We start from the raw sequence: 15,340 nt of genomic DNA, 5'->3' as shown, positions 1-15,340 counted from the left end.
TAACTGTCTGGTTTGGTTCAGCTACAAAATCAGACATCAGAAGACTAAAGAGAACGGTTCGGACTGCTGAAAGTATTATTGGTGCTCCCCTGCCCACCCTTCAAGAACTGTATACATCCAGAGTGAGGAAAAGGGCTCAGAAAATCACTCTGGATCCCTCACATCCAAGTTATCCCCTTTTTGAACTTTTGCCATCTGACCGGCACTACAGAGCCGCAAATACCAGGACAGCCAGGCACAAGAACAGTTTTTCCCCCAGCAATCTGCCTCATGAAGAGTTAAATGTTCCCCACATTATGCAATAAAAATGTGCAATAACCTTATATTTATTTGTTACCACTTCCATCCTAGTACATCCCTGCATCTAATTCATCTATCATCTATAGCACAACTGTACATACAATTTCTTTTTTTTCTATTTTTTTTCAATATTTGTCTATTTATATTTACATATGTGTATTTTTTTTATTTTCATCCATCTGACCGGCACTACAGAGCCGCAAATACCAGGACAGCCAGGCACAAGAACAGTTTTTCCCCCAGCAATCTGCCTCATGAAGAGTTAAATGTTCCCCACATTATGCAATAAAAATGTGCAATAACCTTATATTTATTTGTTACCACTTCTATCCTAGTACATCCCTGCATCTCATTTTATTCTATTAAATTATATAATCTATAGTACAACTGTACATACAATTTATTTATTTTTCGATCTATTTTTCAATATTTGTCTATTTATATTTACATATGTGTATTTTTTTTATTTTCATCTTATTTTCTATTGTCTGTGTGTTGTTGTTGTCTCTGTTTACTGGAAGCTTATGTCACTAAAACAAATTCCTTGTATGCGCAAGCATACTTGGCAATAAAGCTTTTTCTGATTCTGATTCTGATTATACCGTGGAATTTATACATATGGGATCCACTTGGGTCACCATATATGGAACCCAGCCCTCTACCGGTTCTCACGGATTCATCGAATGAGGCCCTGGCGCCAGACGTTCTGCCACATCTGGCTGCCGAGGGGATGGAGGAGCTCGACAGGGTCTACAGTATGGACTCTCTGGAGCAAGTGTCACTATTTGTGACATAGCAAGCCGACATTAAGCCAGGGCCTCTCAGTGCTTCTACCCGTTTGATGTGAGAACACAGGAGGATACCGGCTCAACACGAAGGCTATAGAACCTAGCAAAAGTGTTGGGGGTCACCCAGCCTGCACCTCTACAAATATCTGACTGCAAGATGCCACGAGCCAGCGCCCAGGGAGATGCAACACTTCTAGTGAGCACGCAACCTGAGCGGGCTCAGTTAAGTACGCCCTGTGCCTGATAAGCCAGGGCGATGGCATCCACTATCCAGTGGGCCATCCTCTGTTTAGAGACAACATTCCCCTTCTGCCGACCTCCGTAACAGACAAAGAGCTGCTCTGAGGTCCTGAAGCTTTGTGTCCTGTCCACGTACAATCAGCTTGGACGGGACAGAGCAAAGATAGGGTTGGGTCTGCCTCCTCTGGGGGCAGCGCTTGCAGGTTCACTACCTGATCCCTGAAAGGAGTAGTAGGAACTAGTAGGAACCTTGGGCACATAGCCGGGGCCTCAGGGTTACCTGGAAGTCAGCCCGCCCAAACTCTAGGCACGATTCATCGACTGAAAATGTGTTCAGGTCCCCTAACCTCTTGATGGAGGCCAATGCAACCAGGAGCAGAGTCTTCATTGAAAGAAACTTTAGCTCGACTGACTGCAAAGGCTCAAATGGGACACGCTGTAGTGCTCTGAGCACCAGAGACTGATCCCAAGAGGGTATAGAGGGAGGTCGAGGAGGGTTCAACCTTCTTGCCCCCCTAAGGAACCTGATGACCAGGATGTGCTTCCCCACTGTTTTCCCCTCCACAGGGTCATGGTTGACAGAAATAGCAGCGACGTAAACTTTAAGGGTGGAGGGAGACAGCCTTCACTCCAACCCTTGCTGCAAGAAGGAGAGCACAACTCTGATCAGACATCTTTGGGGGTCCTCTCGATGAGAGGAACACCACTCGGTGAACAGGTTCCACTTCAAGGTGTAAGCGTGTCTTGTAGACGGTGCTCGTGCCGAAGTCATGGTGTCCACTACCTCTTGGGGTAGGTCACCTAGAACCTCCACGTCCTGTCCAGGGACCAGACATGGAGTTTCCAGAGGTCCGGACATGGGTGCCACAGGGTGGCCCGTCTCTGAGAAAGTAGATCATTCCTCAGAGGAATCCGCCAGGGAGGGGCTGTCACAAGAAGCATCAGTTTCCAGCAACCAGGTCTGAGTGGGCCAGTAGGGTGCCATAAGCAGGACCTGCTCCTCGTCCTCCCTGAGTTTGCACAGTGTCTGTTCGAGAAGGCTCACTGGGGGAAACGCATATTTGTGCAGGCCCCGTGGCCAGCTGTGTGTTCTCTCGGTTAGGGAGCAGAACAGCTGGCAGTGAGAGGTTTCTCGAGAGGCAAGATGCTTCTGACTCCAAAGGTGGAGGTGGCGGGCGAGTTGCTACATACAACGGGAGCGCAGACCACCTTATCGGTTGATGTATCGCAGTGTTGTCCATTCAGACCAGCACGTGTTTACCTCGTAAGCGCCCTTTGAGACGGTTCAAGGCAAGGCGCACTGCTAACAACTCTAGGCAATTGATATGCCACTGCAGTAGGGGGCCTGTCCACACCCCCGAGACTGCTTGCCCCTTGTAGGTGGCACCCCAGCCGGTGGTGGAGGCATCCGTGTGTACCACATCATGCCTAGAGACCTGTTCTAGGGGCACTCCTGCCCGAAGAAATGTGAGGTCTGACCACGGGGTGAATGTTTGGCGGCAAGCCGGTGTAACTTGGACCTGGTGAGTGCCATGCTACCACGCCTTGGGACTGAAGCGGTCCCATATGAAGCAGCCCCAGCAGCGTAACTGCCACTGCAGCTGCCATACGCCCCAGGACCCTCTGAAATTGCTTCAGTGGGACCGCCGTCCTGCCCTTGAACGAATTCAAGCAGTTCAATGCCGACTGAGCACATTCCTCTGTGAGGCGTGCTGTCTGTTCGACCGAATCCAACTCCATACTGAGAAAAGAGATCCTCTGCGTTGGGGAGAGTTTTCTCTATTCCCAGTTAACCCGAAGACCCCCTCTGCAACTTTCGTGAAGACACGGGGAGACAGGGACAGCCCAAAGGGCAGGACCTTGTACTAATATGTTCGTCCTTCGAACGTGAACTGCAGTAAGGGTCTGTGGTGCGGAAAGATTGAGACATGAAATTATGCGTCCTTCAGGTCGATTGCTGCAAACAAATCTCGGGGACGGATGCACCCAAAGATGCGTTTCTGCGTCAACATCTTGAACTGTAGCCTGTGAAGAGCCCAATTCAAGACATGCAAGTCAAAAATCGGTCGTAACCCACCACCTTTCTTGGGTACAATGAAGTAGGGGCTGTAAAACCCTGTCTTCATATCGGCTGGAGGGACCGGCTCTATCATGTCCTTTGCCAGCAGGACCAATCTCTGCACGCAAGACATGAGCATCGGCTGCCTTCACCTATTTTGAAGTGGATGCCCCTGAACTTGGGGGACGCCGGTTGAACTGAATCGCATAGCCGAGTCTGATGTTCCGAAAGAGACAGCGAGACGGGCTGGGCAGCGCTAGCCAGGCTCCCAGATACCGTGCAAGCGGGATCAGTGGGACCACCACATACCCGCAGTGGGGCAGCGAGGTGGAACACAGGGACCCGGCATAGGCGGCTCGCAGGTAGACCGAAGCAGGGTCTGAGTGTGCGGTGTAACACTTACCTGGTTCCATGGTTGGGCAGAGGGTGCGTGGGTATGGCCTTTGATAGCACTCTCGAACCGCCCACTGCTGCTCGCTGGCGACAGAGGAGGATGAGTGAGATACGGGACTGGCCCGTCCACTTAAACACACGACTATCTGTGCCCTCTTGAGACCCAGAGATAGAGGAAACTGCTCTTTGGTCTAGATTTTGGGTACCACTGACTGTGAGGTCAGCGGTGGGACAAAACGAAACAAAAGATTCTCCGCCCGGCCCTCCTCCGGGGGAGGGAGTGGTGCATTCACCATCTCCCAAAAAGCAGCTCCCTCCATCTCTGGGTCGCCCGTCTCAGGGCCTCTTGCTCTTACACTTGCCACCAGGTTTGGCGGGGGCCTGAACGGGCATGGCGGCTGTGACCGGCTCCATGGTGCTGCTTAGCTGGAGGCTGCTGTGGCTGCGGATGCAGGGGGACGTCCTTGGCGACAAGCAGGCTGAGTTGCTGTGGCCGGCGGACAGGTGGAGGGAGCAGCTGCCCGTCGGGGCAGGATGTGACGAAAAGCCTCAGTCTGCATCTGTGCAGCCGAGAACTGCTGGGCGAAGCACTTGACTGCGTCGCCGAAGAGGCCGGTCAGGGACATGGGGGCATTGAGGAACCACACTTTGTTGGCATCCCTCATGTCGGCTAGACACAGCCATAGATGGCGTTCCTGGACCACAAGTGTGAATATCGCATGACCCAGAAAACTCGCTGTGACCTTCGACGCTCGGAGCGCGATGTCAGTTGCGGTTTGGAGTTCCTTTAGGACTTCCAGATCATGACCCCCCTCATGCAGGTCCTTCAGATCCTTAGCCTGGTGGACTTGCAGTAACGCCATGGCATGTAAGGCGGATGCAGCCTCTCCACAGGCCACATAAGCACTGCCAGTCAGACCAGACGAGTACCTACAGGCCCGGGAGGGAAGGATTGCCCCGCCAGGTGGAAGTGGTATTAGGACACAACTGCATCGCTACCGACCGCTTCACTGGGGGGACCCCCATATACACCTTGTCTGCACCACCGTCAAGGGTGGTGAGGGAGGAGGAGCTAGTAGGTCAGTTTCAGGCAGTTAAAGGTGCCATCCACGACCTGGTAAGCTCCTCATGCAATTCCGGGAAGAATGGTACCGGAGTGGGCTGCTGAGAACAAGTGCAGGCCACCCCAAGAAACCAATCATCCAACCTCGAGGGTTCAGGACGTGGTGGAGGTGTCCACTCGAGCCCTACCCTCTCTGCAACCCAGGAAAGCATAGCCGTCATCTCTGGATCCGAATCGCTGGATCTTCCTCTCCAAAGAGTTCCGGCTCACCCTCCGATGCAGCGATAGACATCCGATCGTCGGGAGGAGCCCCAAAGGATACGGCTGGTACGCTCTTTGTAAAGGGCCCAGGAGTGGGTAATCCTCAGAAGTTGGTTCCTCGGAGGAGTCACCCCCACTGTGACCACATTCAGAAAAGCACGGGTGAAATGGCACCTTTAAAAAGACAGACCGTCGTCTTTACAAAGACGCACCGGTGTATGCTCTTTTATGAAACTGCTCTTATAAGTGCTGAAGCGCACAGGGGAGATGGCCACGTGCAACACAAACGGGGTAGTACAGCCTGATGTGTGCAACCCACTCGACACGGGAAACCACCACCGCTGTAGCGCCGTGCCACCAACACAAAAGAAGCTCCAAAGAGCGTGCTGAAAACTCGTCTTCTCTCCAGTACAAGGTCAGGAGCAGAACAGTCACACCGCTCGGCTCCGAAGCGAAAAGCTGAGTATGAAAATAAGCAGCTGGATGCAATCATCGCATGCCAGTGTGCATTGGCTCGTTTAGTTTACACTCGAAATAGATTGGACTCTTTAACGAGATTCCCAATTCGTCGGTCACCGACGTGATGTTGAAAGTGACTGACTGAAAGGGAACTCAGGGTCTTAACCTAATCCCAGCCAGACAGGAATGTTTGTTATGGTATGTTAGAATTGTATTGTTTTCCAACTTATTTGTTTTTCCCACAGTGAAGAAGAATTACCCACACCCAGTGCACTTGAAGAGAAGGTAATGGAGACACACAAATGAAGCATATAAATATACTGTACAGGTGATGTGTATTTAAACAGCATGTGAATATACTATTCAAATAGTGTTTTGTAAAATCACAGACAAAAACACAAAAGAAATCACAAAGGATCACAGTTTGAATCAGTAGCAGTGTGGAGACTCTTTTGTAAACAGGCTTATGGTGACCTTCAGACATGAGTGTTTAGTATACAAGAGTGTGTGGCAGACACAACTGGGCTGTCTGGAGGTGTGCTCTCATGTGACATATTCACAGCTTGGAGGTGGTTGATGCATTTTCCAGCTGACATTTGTGCAGTTGTGTTGTGGCACGTAAAGGTTAAATACTATGGGTGGAAAGAGTGAAAGCTGTCTTCAGAACAGATATTAAGAACATCAGGGTGATCTGAATGCCTGTTCTGCATCTAATCCCAGAGTACTTGTACAAACGAGGAAAGAAATATTTCTTCCCTAGACAAAAACACAAGAGGGTTTTTTTATGTCATGTAGCAGATATTTATAATTGCCTGTCTGTTAATCGTCTCTGAGAATTGTAACCTTGTGTGATATGCACCATATTCTTTCAGCTTTTTTGTATGTATGTATGTATTATGTATGATTATTTTGTGTTTACTGGAAAATTATGAAAATTAAACTAAATTAACTTTTTAATCAAATCTATTTTTTGTTTTTGCAAATCATCATTCATCAGATTTCATTGTTTTTTTCCTGTGTAGCAAAAACAGGTGGAGATTGAGAGGGTGCAGAAATGGTTGAAGATGCTGAAGAACTGGAGCAAGTACAGGAACAGTGACCGGGTGAGCATCACCTTGAGAGGTTGTTATAATTTCTCTGAAAACCAGACAGAGAACTGTGATGTAGCTACATGGAGAACCAGAGTGATGCTTAAAACACATTCATGCAGAGGCGGACAGTAGTGAAGTATTTTTACTCTGCTGTAAAAGTACTTTTCAGGTGTCTGTACTTTATCAGAGTGTTTTTCTTTAGAAAACTTTACTTCACAACATTCCAAAGTATAATATTGTACTTTTTACTGCACTACGTTTCATATTAAATATAATTTAATACATAATTACATTAGAAATCTATTACTTTCTTACTTTTACTCAAGTAAAAGTAATTCAAGGATTTTCTTGAGTACAAGAAAGTACTACATTTTTAATGTTCTTAAGTATTAAAGGTAAAACAAACAACAACTTTTATTTATGAAATGAAGTGCAGTAAAAAGTATGACATTATGCTTTGGAATGTAGTGAAGTAAAGTTTTCCAAAGAAAAACACTGAGAAACAACTGATACTTTTTAAATTTACTTGAGTAAAGTAAAAATACTTCACTACTGTCCACCTCTGCACTCATGTGCATTTACTCCTGGTGTCTTTGTGCAGATGATTAAGAGGGTGTATAAAGGCATCCCAGTACAGCTGAGAGGAAAGGCCTGGGCCCTTCTACTGGACGTCGAGAAAGTCAAGAGTGACAATGCAGGAAAATATGAGGTACAGCATAAAAACATGCATACATACACATTCACACACAATAGCTCAGCAGATTTAGCTGTGACCTATGGACACTATGTCGCCGCAAGTCTCCACTGGCCAAAAACCGTCTGTTTGGTGAGAGTGGGATTACTGGAGTGTTGTTGTGGTAGAGCTATTTCAAAGGGATTAGGAGTGTGATCTGAAAACATACATATGGCTGATACAAGGCATGGAAAGAGATAGAAGAGAACAAAACACAAGCAAAACAAACCTCCAGAGCTGCTGAGATTTTACAACAAGCTAAAAGTATTTGCAGCATCCACCTTGTCTCTGAGCAAGGTGCCCTGGTGGTGATATCATTTATTGCATGTTTTACGTGAATGTATTACAAAGCTGTCTTGAATACTTGATTTTGATTGGTCCCTTTGATTGGTCTCTCTCTCTCTCTCTCTCTCTCTCTCACTCTCTCTCTCTCTCTCTCTCTCTCTATATATATATACTGTACTACCGTTCAAATGTTTGGGGACAGTAAGATTTTTAAAAAGAAAATAATAGTTTTATTCAGCTTAGACACATTAATTGTTCAAATTAATGTTCAAATTTGATACTATTGATCAAAAGTGTCAGTAGACATTTATAATGTTACTAAATAATTTTATTTCCAAATAAATGCTGTTCTTTTAAACTTTGTCACATTTATGTTCTGTTTTGAGGACTTTTATGTTGTTATATATTTCTGCTTCCTTTGATCCCTGTGTTTATTTCCTTTGTTCTGATTTTATTTACTTTTGATTATGTCCTAGATAGTTTCCAAAGTAACTGTTCTTTACCTGTGTCTTGTTTGGTGGTATATATTGCCCTGTGTTTATATTATGGGTTTGTTGGTTATTTTAACTGTTTATGGTGTTTCACATTATCACTGTTTAACTGTTTTTAATCAAATAAATGTAGCCTTGGTAAACATAAGAGATGTTCAAAAACATGAAATCTGACCCAGGTAGTGTATATATCATGAGCAGAAAAAAAAATCATAAGAGAGTAAAAGTAGCTACAGTATGTAATAAATGAGATAATGTAAAGTCAGCTGTTCATTTTGGCAAAATAAACCCACTCAGTATTGTAGGTATAGTATTACATAATTAAATCTATATATGGTTGTCTTCTAATGTCATTTTGTAATGCACGGTAGCTTGTCAACATCAAATCTGTTTTTGATGAAGCTATTTGTTTGATTGACAGAGAATGAAGGAGCAAGCCCAGCTGTACTCTCCAGAAATCAAACAGATTGACCTTGATATCAACAGGACCTTTCGAAACCACATTATGTTTATGGATCGATTCGGTGTAAAGTAAGTAACATATGCATGCATTAAAATGTGCTATTATTAAATAAATGTAATTATATGCCTTGATGCATTGCAGCTCTGCAATAAAATTCATAGAAATAAAAATTACAGATAGAATGTGTGTTCTACAGATACTTGTGCTAAACATCACTTGCTGCGTCTGATCTGTTCCTCTGCTACATGTGCAACAAAAACCACTACTATCTGTAAGCACACTAACAAAGAACCACATTTTGAACAGATTCTTCTGACATGCTTTCAGGCTTACTCTGACCAGTTGAGGTCATTTAGCTGTTGTAGTTTCACATGAGAGTAATGGCTCATATAACCTGTTACAAAATGCCCACTTCCACTTTTTGTCTGTTAGTGAGTATATAGATTGTATTGTCTTCCTATGACATTTTCATACAGTTGTCATGTAGGAAACTTTGTCCTTGGACTGATTTCAGAAGTTTTTTATGCTATTGTAATTGCAGTGTAAATACATCTGTGGAATCTCTGAGCAGCATTAAACAGTCTGTGTAAATGCATCTAATGCTTCAGATGCAGCTTGCGTACCACTTCTGGAGTGCAAAGATGGATTTTGTTGATACTGATTTAATTTGAATGGTAATAGTCCTATAGTGTCTTATTTTTCTAATTGCATTTATTAAAAATATATATGAATTCACATGAAATTTGATGCGCACATATAGTAAGGTTAGAAAATTTGCCCTTATAAAGATTAAAAAAATGTCTCTGGAAATCAATTTAAAGGAAATAACATCCTTAATGGAAACACTAGTTTAAGGAACAATTCTCACTATTAACTAGTAACTAGCATATTGGCTGTTTATTAGTACTTATAAAGCACATATTAATGCCTAATTCTGCATGACCGTATTTTAGATTCCTTAACCCTACCCCATACCTAAACTGAACAACTACCTTATTAACTATTAATAAGCAGCAAATTAGGAGTTTACTGGAGCAAAAGTCATAGTTAATAGCTAGTCAAGACTGAGAATTGGTCCCCAAACTAAAGTGTGACCGATAAGACCATAAAATACAGAAACAGATTTACAGAGCCAGCACATGTACAGTACATGTGTTTATTGCTAAATTAATTCACAAATTTGCTCAAATATTTATTCTATCATGAAAGTGCCAGTGTGTATGTTCATCAACATCTTAGTCTCTATTCACTGCTTCTGCAGACAATCTCTGGAATTGGTTTCTCAATTTTGATAGCTTGTTCCCCAAGCAGACCAGAAAAGGGAGTGTTGTCACTGAGGATTTAATAGATTGCAGGCCTTACAGAGCCAAGTGGAAAGTCTTGCTCATCTGAAGGGTGTCATGGGGAGGGGCTCAACTTTAATTTGAAAGAACGAATGCATCTTTGTGGAAAATATGGATGTTTGCTTCACGTGTTTCTGATGTGTGTTTGTTTCATTGTGTACTTTCAGTAAAAGACAGAGTTTGAGCCTGACAACAGTTTTCTTCTCTTAACAGGCAACAGTCTTTGTTCCATGTGCTCTCTGCGTACTCTGTTTACAATACGGTACGTGTGCAATCACATCCATGCTTAATAAAGAGATGTTACGTAATTGCTGACTTTGTCTGTTCTTGTCCACAGGAAGTGAGTTACTGTCAGGGCATGAGTCAGATTGCTGCCATACTGTTAATGTTCATGAATGAAGAAGATGCATTCTGGGCTTTGTCACAGCTCTTAACCAATCAGAAACATGCCATGCATGGTGAGCCCTCCTCATTTATTCTGCTCTTGGCTATGAGTTTTAATGTTTATTTAATTTCTTTTAACGTATTATATATGCTTCATGAGGCCATTTACGAGATCAGATACAGTTCCATTCAAATGTTTTGGGTCAGTATTCTTTAATGATTTTAAAAGAAGTCCAAGGCTACGTTCAGTTTGATTAAAAAAACAACAACAGTTAAACAGTAAAATTGTGAAATATCATTACAATAAAAAAAAAAATGGTTACACAATTTATTTCTGTAATGGCAGCAGCCATTACTCCAGGCTTCAGTGTCACATGATCCTTCAGAAATCATTATAATATGCTAATTTGCTGCTCAAGAAACATTTCTTCTTATTATAAAAGTTGAAAACAGTCATGCTGATTAATATTTTTATATGCTCCATTTTTTTTTCAGGATTCTTAGATCAATAGAAAGTTTAAAAGAATTAAAAAAACAACAACAGTTAAACAGTAAAATTGTGAAATATCATTACAATAAAAAAAAAAATGGTTACACAATTTATTTCTGTAATGGCAGCAGCCATTACTCCAGGCTTCAGTGTCACATGATCCTTCAGAAATCATTATAATATGCTAATTTGCTGCTCAAGAAACATTTCTTCTTATTATAAAAGTTGAAAACAGTCATGCTGATTAATATTTTTGTGGAAACCATGCTCCATTTTTTTTTCAGGATTCTTAGATCAATAGAAAGTTTAAAAGATTTTTTTAAAGGATTTATTTGAAATAGAAATCTTTGTAACGGTTTAAATGCCTTTACTGTCACTTTTAAACAATTGAATAAAGTATTGATTAAAGTATTGATTTCTTTCAAGACGAAAAGTCTTACTGACCCCAAACGTTTTGAATGGTAGTGTACATAACACTTGTGAATTTAACACAGGTTATTGTTGTAGTTCTAGTACTGGGAAACACGTGACTTTTTTATCATGCCTTGACATTTTCAACCCATGACAGGATTCTTTGTTCCTGGTTTTCCCAAACTTCAGCGTTTCCAAAACCACCACGACCAGATTCTCTCCAAACTTTTACCCAAACTAAAGAAGCATTTGGTAAGATTGCTGTGGCACACACAAGACTGCAAAATGAACTCAGAACATATAAGATTAGTTAAGTTACAGTAAATACAGCTATTAACTTCATGTGTGTCCGTTTCGCTAATGCTTAGTTTTCTTCCCTTCTCATTCCTTTTTTTTTCTGTTTATATTCACTCGCATCAGGATAAGGAGCAGATGTCCAGTGGGATTTACAGCACAAAATGGTTCCTCCAATGTTTTATTGACAGGGTAAGTGTTTGATCTGAGCAGATGCATTGTAACCATACTGACAAGGGTGTTATGTAAGCAGTGATTAGTAGATAGGTATACATGCTCAATCATATGCTTAGCTTAGATCTCAAAGCCAAAGAAATGATACATCAACTGTGTGTTTTATAGTGTTGGTTCAGGTCACTGCAGACAATCCTAAAAGTGGTGATTCGTGAGCTGAATGCAGGTGGAGTTTTGGCTTTCATTGAATGCAACTGTTGAGTCAGCTGTTCTGTAACTGTGATTATGTTCAACCATCGAGGGATGGAAGCACTTCTGGATCTGCTCAAGTGAAAGGTGTTTATATGAAGAGCTGCTGGCAGTGAGACTTGCTCAGACTTGTTCAGCTAAAAACTTTATCTTGAGGTGTTGAGTGGACATTCAGGTTTATGCAGGCAGAGATTTTGACTCATATTGTAGATGTGGACACAGAAGGGGGAACTGGAAATGGATGTCAACAGCAAAGCACTGATAAGTGTTTAATATAAAAGATCAGGTGTAGATACAGAAAAGTCTGAAGCCAAACACTGATCCGTATAAGAAGGCACCTGTGAGGAAAGAAACTGCTTAACCTGGAGAAACTACAATATATGACCGTATCTTCTAGCTTTGTGTTCATTGGGTGTTTCTTCACATATAACACACTTTTCACTAGTTTATTTAAATAGACTAGGCATATAGTCCATCCAAAAATGAAAATTCTGTCATTATTTATTTATTGTGTCAAAATGCTTTAATTTGTAATGTATATAAATTATGTATGTATGTCTACTGGGTTAGTTAAAAAATATAAAGCCAAAAATGAAAATTCTGTAATTACTCGACCTCATGTCATCCCAAACATGTATAGCTTTCTATTTTCTGTTTAACACAAATGAAGATATTTTGAAAAATAGTGTTTTCCCCCCATAAGTCATTAAGGTCCAAATTATGTTTAGATCTCTTCTTCATACATAAGCAATTTACATGTTTTGTATAATTATATAATGATATTAAAATGTCTTTGAAATTGCTATTATAAAATATAATTAAATATAAACTGAAATTATTTAGGTTTATTTGACCTAGTTTTACAAAATAATTCATCTCTTTATAATAGATATTCCTAGTATTATATTAAAGGTATTGAATATAAGGATAAAACATAAAAAATCTATATAAAGTAAAAAGTGGTAAAAAAAAAAAGAATGAAGACATGGTAAATAGTTTGCAATAGTTTAAATAGTTTAAAAGTACTTCTTCCTCTCTCTTTCTTTGTCAGTGACTCTTGAAAGCGGGAGTAGTGTGCAAACAGCAGGCAGACAAGGGTGTTTCAATGTTTACTCTGTGCATACACACAATCCTGTGGGTTTGGCTCAGGAGGAAAGAGAGCAGACACTGTCAGCACTGCAGAATTCGGTCCAGCTCAGTTTCAGAGCTGTGCTTGTGGCCTGGCAGCATTCTCGCTGAGGGAGATTAGCTTTAGACCAGCAGAGGCCCCGGTTTAAAACTGGATTTGAGGATGAAAATATTCTACACATTTATGTTTTCCTTTATGCTATGAGGACCTTTGTGCTGAGCAGTCGGTCTTAGTTTATCTACGGATTTGTCACCTTTTCCAGACCCCATTCACTCTGACCTTACGTCTGTGGGACATCTTCATCCTAGAGGGTGAGAAAGTTCTGACAGCCATGGCTTACACCATCCTTCAGCTCCACAAAAGTGAGTTCCTCTTTTTACTGAAATTAACAATAATTGAATCCAACAATTTACAAAATCTACACCATGTCTAATGACAACCTCATAGTGCCATTTACCTCAAATGCTAATAGGCCTTGACATAAATTAAACCCTCTCAGCACATTATTGAAATCTATTGACTTTAGATTCTCCTGTGTAAAATGACTAACTGAAGTTAATCATGTTCAGAACGATTGCTTAAGATGTCTCTGGAGGACCTGAGAGAGTTCCTGCAGGAGAAGATAGGAGAGTCCATCTACCTCAATGATGACATTGTCATAGAGCAACTTAAAGTTTCCATGTCTGAACTCCGCAAAATGAAGCTTGACCTCCCACCACCAGGTTCAGCCATTTTCTTTACATGATACTGTATGTAACTGAATGAAGCTGTATACTTGTGTCGTTTTTTGAATGCTTTAATCAATTAGGAAATCTCACTGTGAATCATTCTATGGAATCTACCCCCTTTGTATCCTACATATGCATATGAAATGACTTAATTTTTATTTTTTTGGTTTTAGTTGACATCATTTTATAAGATAATATTGAATGATACAATACCTTTTTTTAAGGAATACTTTTATTCAATAAGGACACATTCGATTGATCAAAAGTAACAGTAAAGATATTTATAATGTTACAAAAGATTTTCATTTTTAAATACATGCTGTTCTTTTGAGCTTTCTAGGAATCCTGAAAAAAATGTGTTATGCTTTCCAAAAAAAAAAAAGTAGCTCAACTGTTTTCAATGTTAATAATAATAAGAAAAGTTTCCCGAGCACCAAATCAGCATGTTATAATGATTTCTGAAGAATCATGTGAGACTGGAGTAATGGCTGCTAAAAAGTCAGTTTTGCATCACAGGAAGAAATTATGTTTTAAAACATAAAAATAGAAAACGGTTTCATTTATTGTATTTTTATTAAATAATTTGGTAAGCATAAGAGACTTCTTGCTATTAAATTCTATTTATAATAAACATATTATTATACAACAGAAGTGTCAAATTAACTGTATGTTACCTTTCTTAAGACAAGGCATAATTATATCACAACATATAGTAAAATGCTATATTTTTTGTGATGGCAAAATGCAATTTATTAGCACTTTAACAAATTGTTTACCTAATAAACTTAATTAATTCTAAAATCAAGTCCAAAGAGCACCTGTGTCATAGAATGACCAATTATAGTTGTTGTTGATCATTTTAACAGTAAAATACTCATTATTTCAGTATTCATACTGTATATTACAGTTTTTCTCGATTGCTTAAACACATTTCTTGAAACTATGCCTCATATTCTCAAAACAGTAAACACAAATCCATAACGTCTCACCCAATTCCCCAAACATCCTATTTTCAGGTCAGAATGAAGCTCTACACTCCACCATTCACTCTTGCTGAAAGACCAAACTTTGGCCTCAGACATCACACACAAGCCCTCAAAAACACACACACTACAACATAGTCTTACACACTGGTGAGATAAATTCAAAACAATACTACAAAAACCAAAAACAAAAACCAGTAATAAGTTATGTTGCCTGTGGTTCTCCCCTGCAAGGAACTTTTCACATAATGAACACGTGTATACATTTGCACGCAGTGGAATCCTCTTGCATGCCTGATCCACCCTGGCATCAGCTCAAATGTCTAGTCAGGCTTCTTCCATGCCATCGTCTCTGTGTCCTACAAAAATAGAAGTATTGATTACTGTAACTGTAACATCCTTTTTACAAAATGGAAGCAGACAGAAACTCTATCTGTATGTAAGGCAATTTGATGCATGTGTTGTAACAGAGTACAGCACTCACAAGTTACAGTAGAGTACACTGAGGTACATCTACCTGTTTTCCTCC

At 41.0% G+C, this 15,340-nt stretch overlaps 1 protein-coding gene across 1 annotated transcript in view; it reads left to right on the top strand.

The window, feature by feature from the left end:
- LOC107562514 (USP6 N-terminal-like protein) overlaps positions 1 to 15,340 on the top strand; it is a 34,184-nt gene that overhangs the window by 16,009 nt on the left and 2,835 nt on the right. Inside the window, exons 4-13 of the mRNA XM_016247140.1 lie at positions 5,809 to 5,848; positions 6,586 to 6,666; positions 7,256 to 7,363; positions 8,585 to 8,694; positions 10,183 to 10,231; positions 10,307 to 10,427; positions 11,412 to 11,506; positions 11,675 to 11,740; positions 13,363 to 13,462; positions 13,670 to 13,822. Of these exons, the coding sequence (XP_016102626.1) occupies positions 5,809 to 5,848; positions 6,586 to 6,666; positions 7,256 to 7,363; positions 8,585 to 8,694; positions 10,183 to 10,231; positions 10,307 to 10,427; positions 11,412 to 11,506; positions 11,675 to 11,740; positions 13,363 to 13,462; positions 13,670 to 13,822 (923 nt within the window). The remainder of the gene's footprint in view (positions 1 to 5,808; positions 5,849 to 6,585; positions 6,667 to 7,255; positions 7,364 to 8,584; positions 8,695 to 10,182; positions 10,232 to 10,306; positions 10,428 to 11,411; positions 11,507 to 11,674; positions 11,741 to 13,362; positions 13,463 to 13,669; positions 13,823 to 15,340) is intronic.

The sequence above is a fragment of the Sinocyclocheilus grahami genome, unplaced genomic scaffold, assembly GCF_001515645.1.
Source record: "Sinocyclocheilus grahami isolate Dianchi unplaced genomic scaffold, SAMN03320097.WGS_v1.1 scaffold826.1, whole genome shotgun sequence".
In the NCBI taxonomy this organism is placed as follows: Eukaryota; Metazoa; Chordata; class Actinopteri; order Cypriniformes; family Cyprinidae; genus Sinocyclocheilus; species Sinocyclocheilus grahami.
Note: the sequence above shows the minus strand (reverse complement) of the source record. Positions and strands in the feature narration are given on the sequence as shown.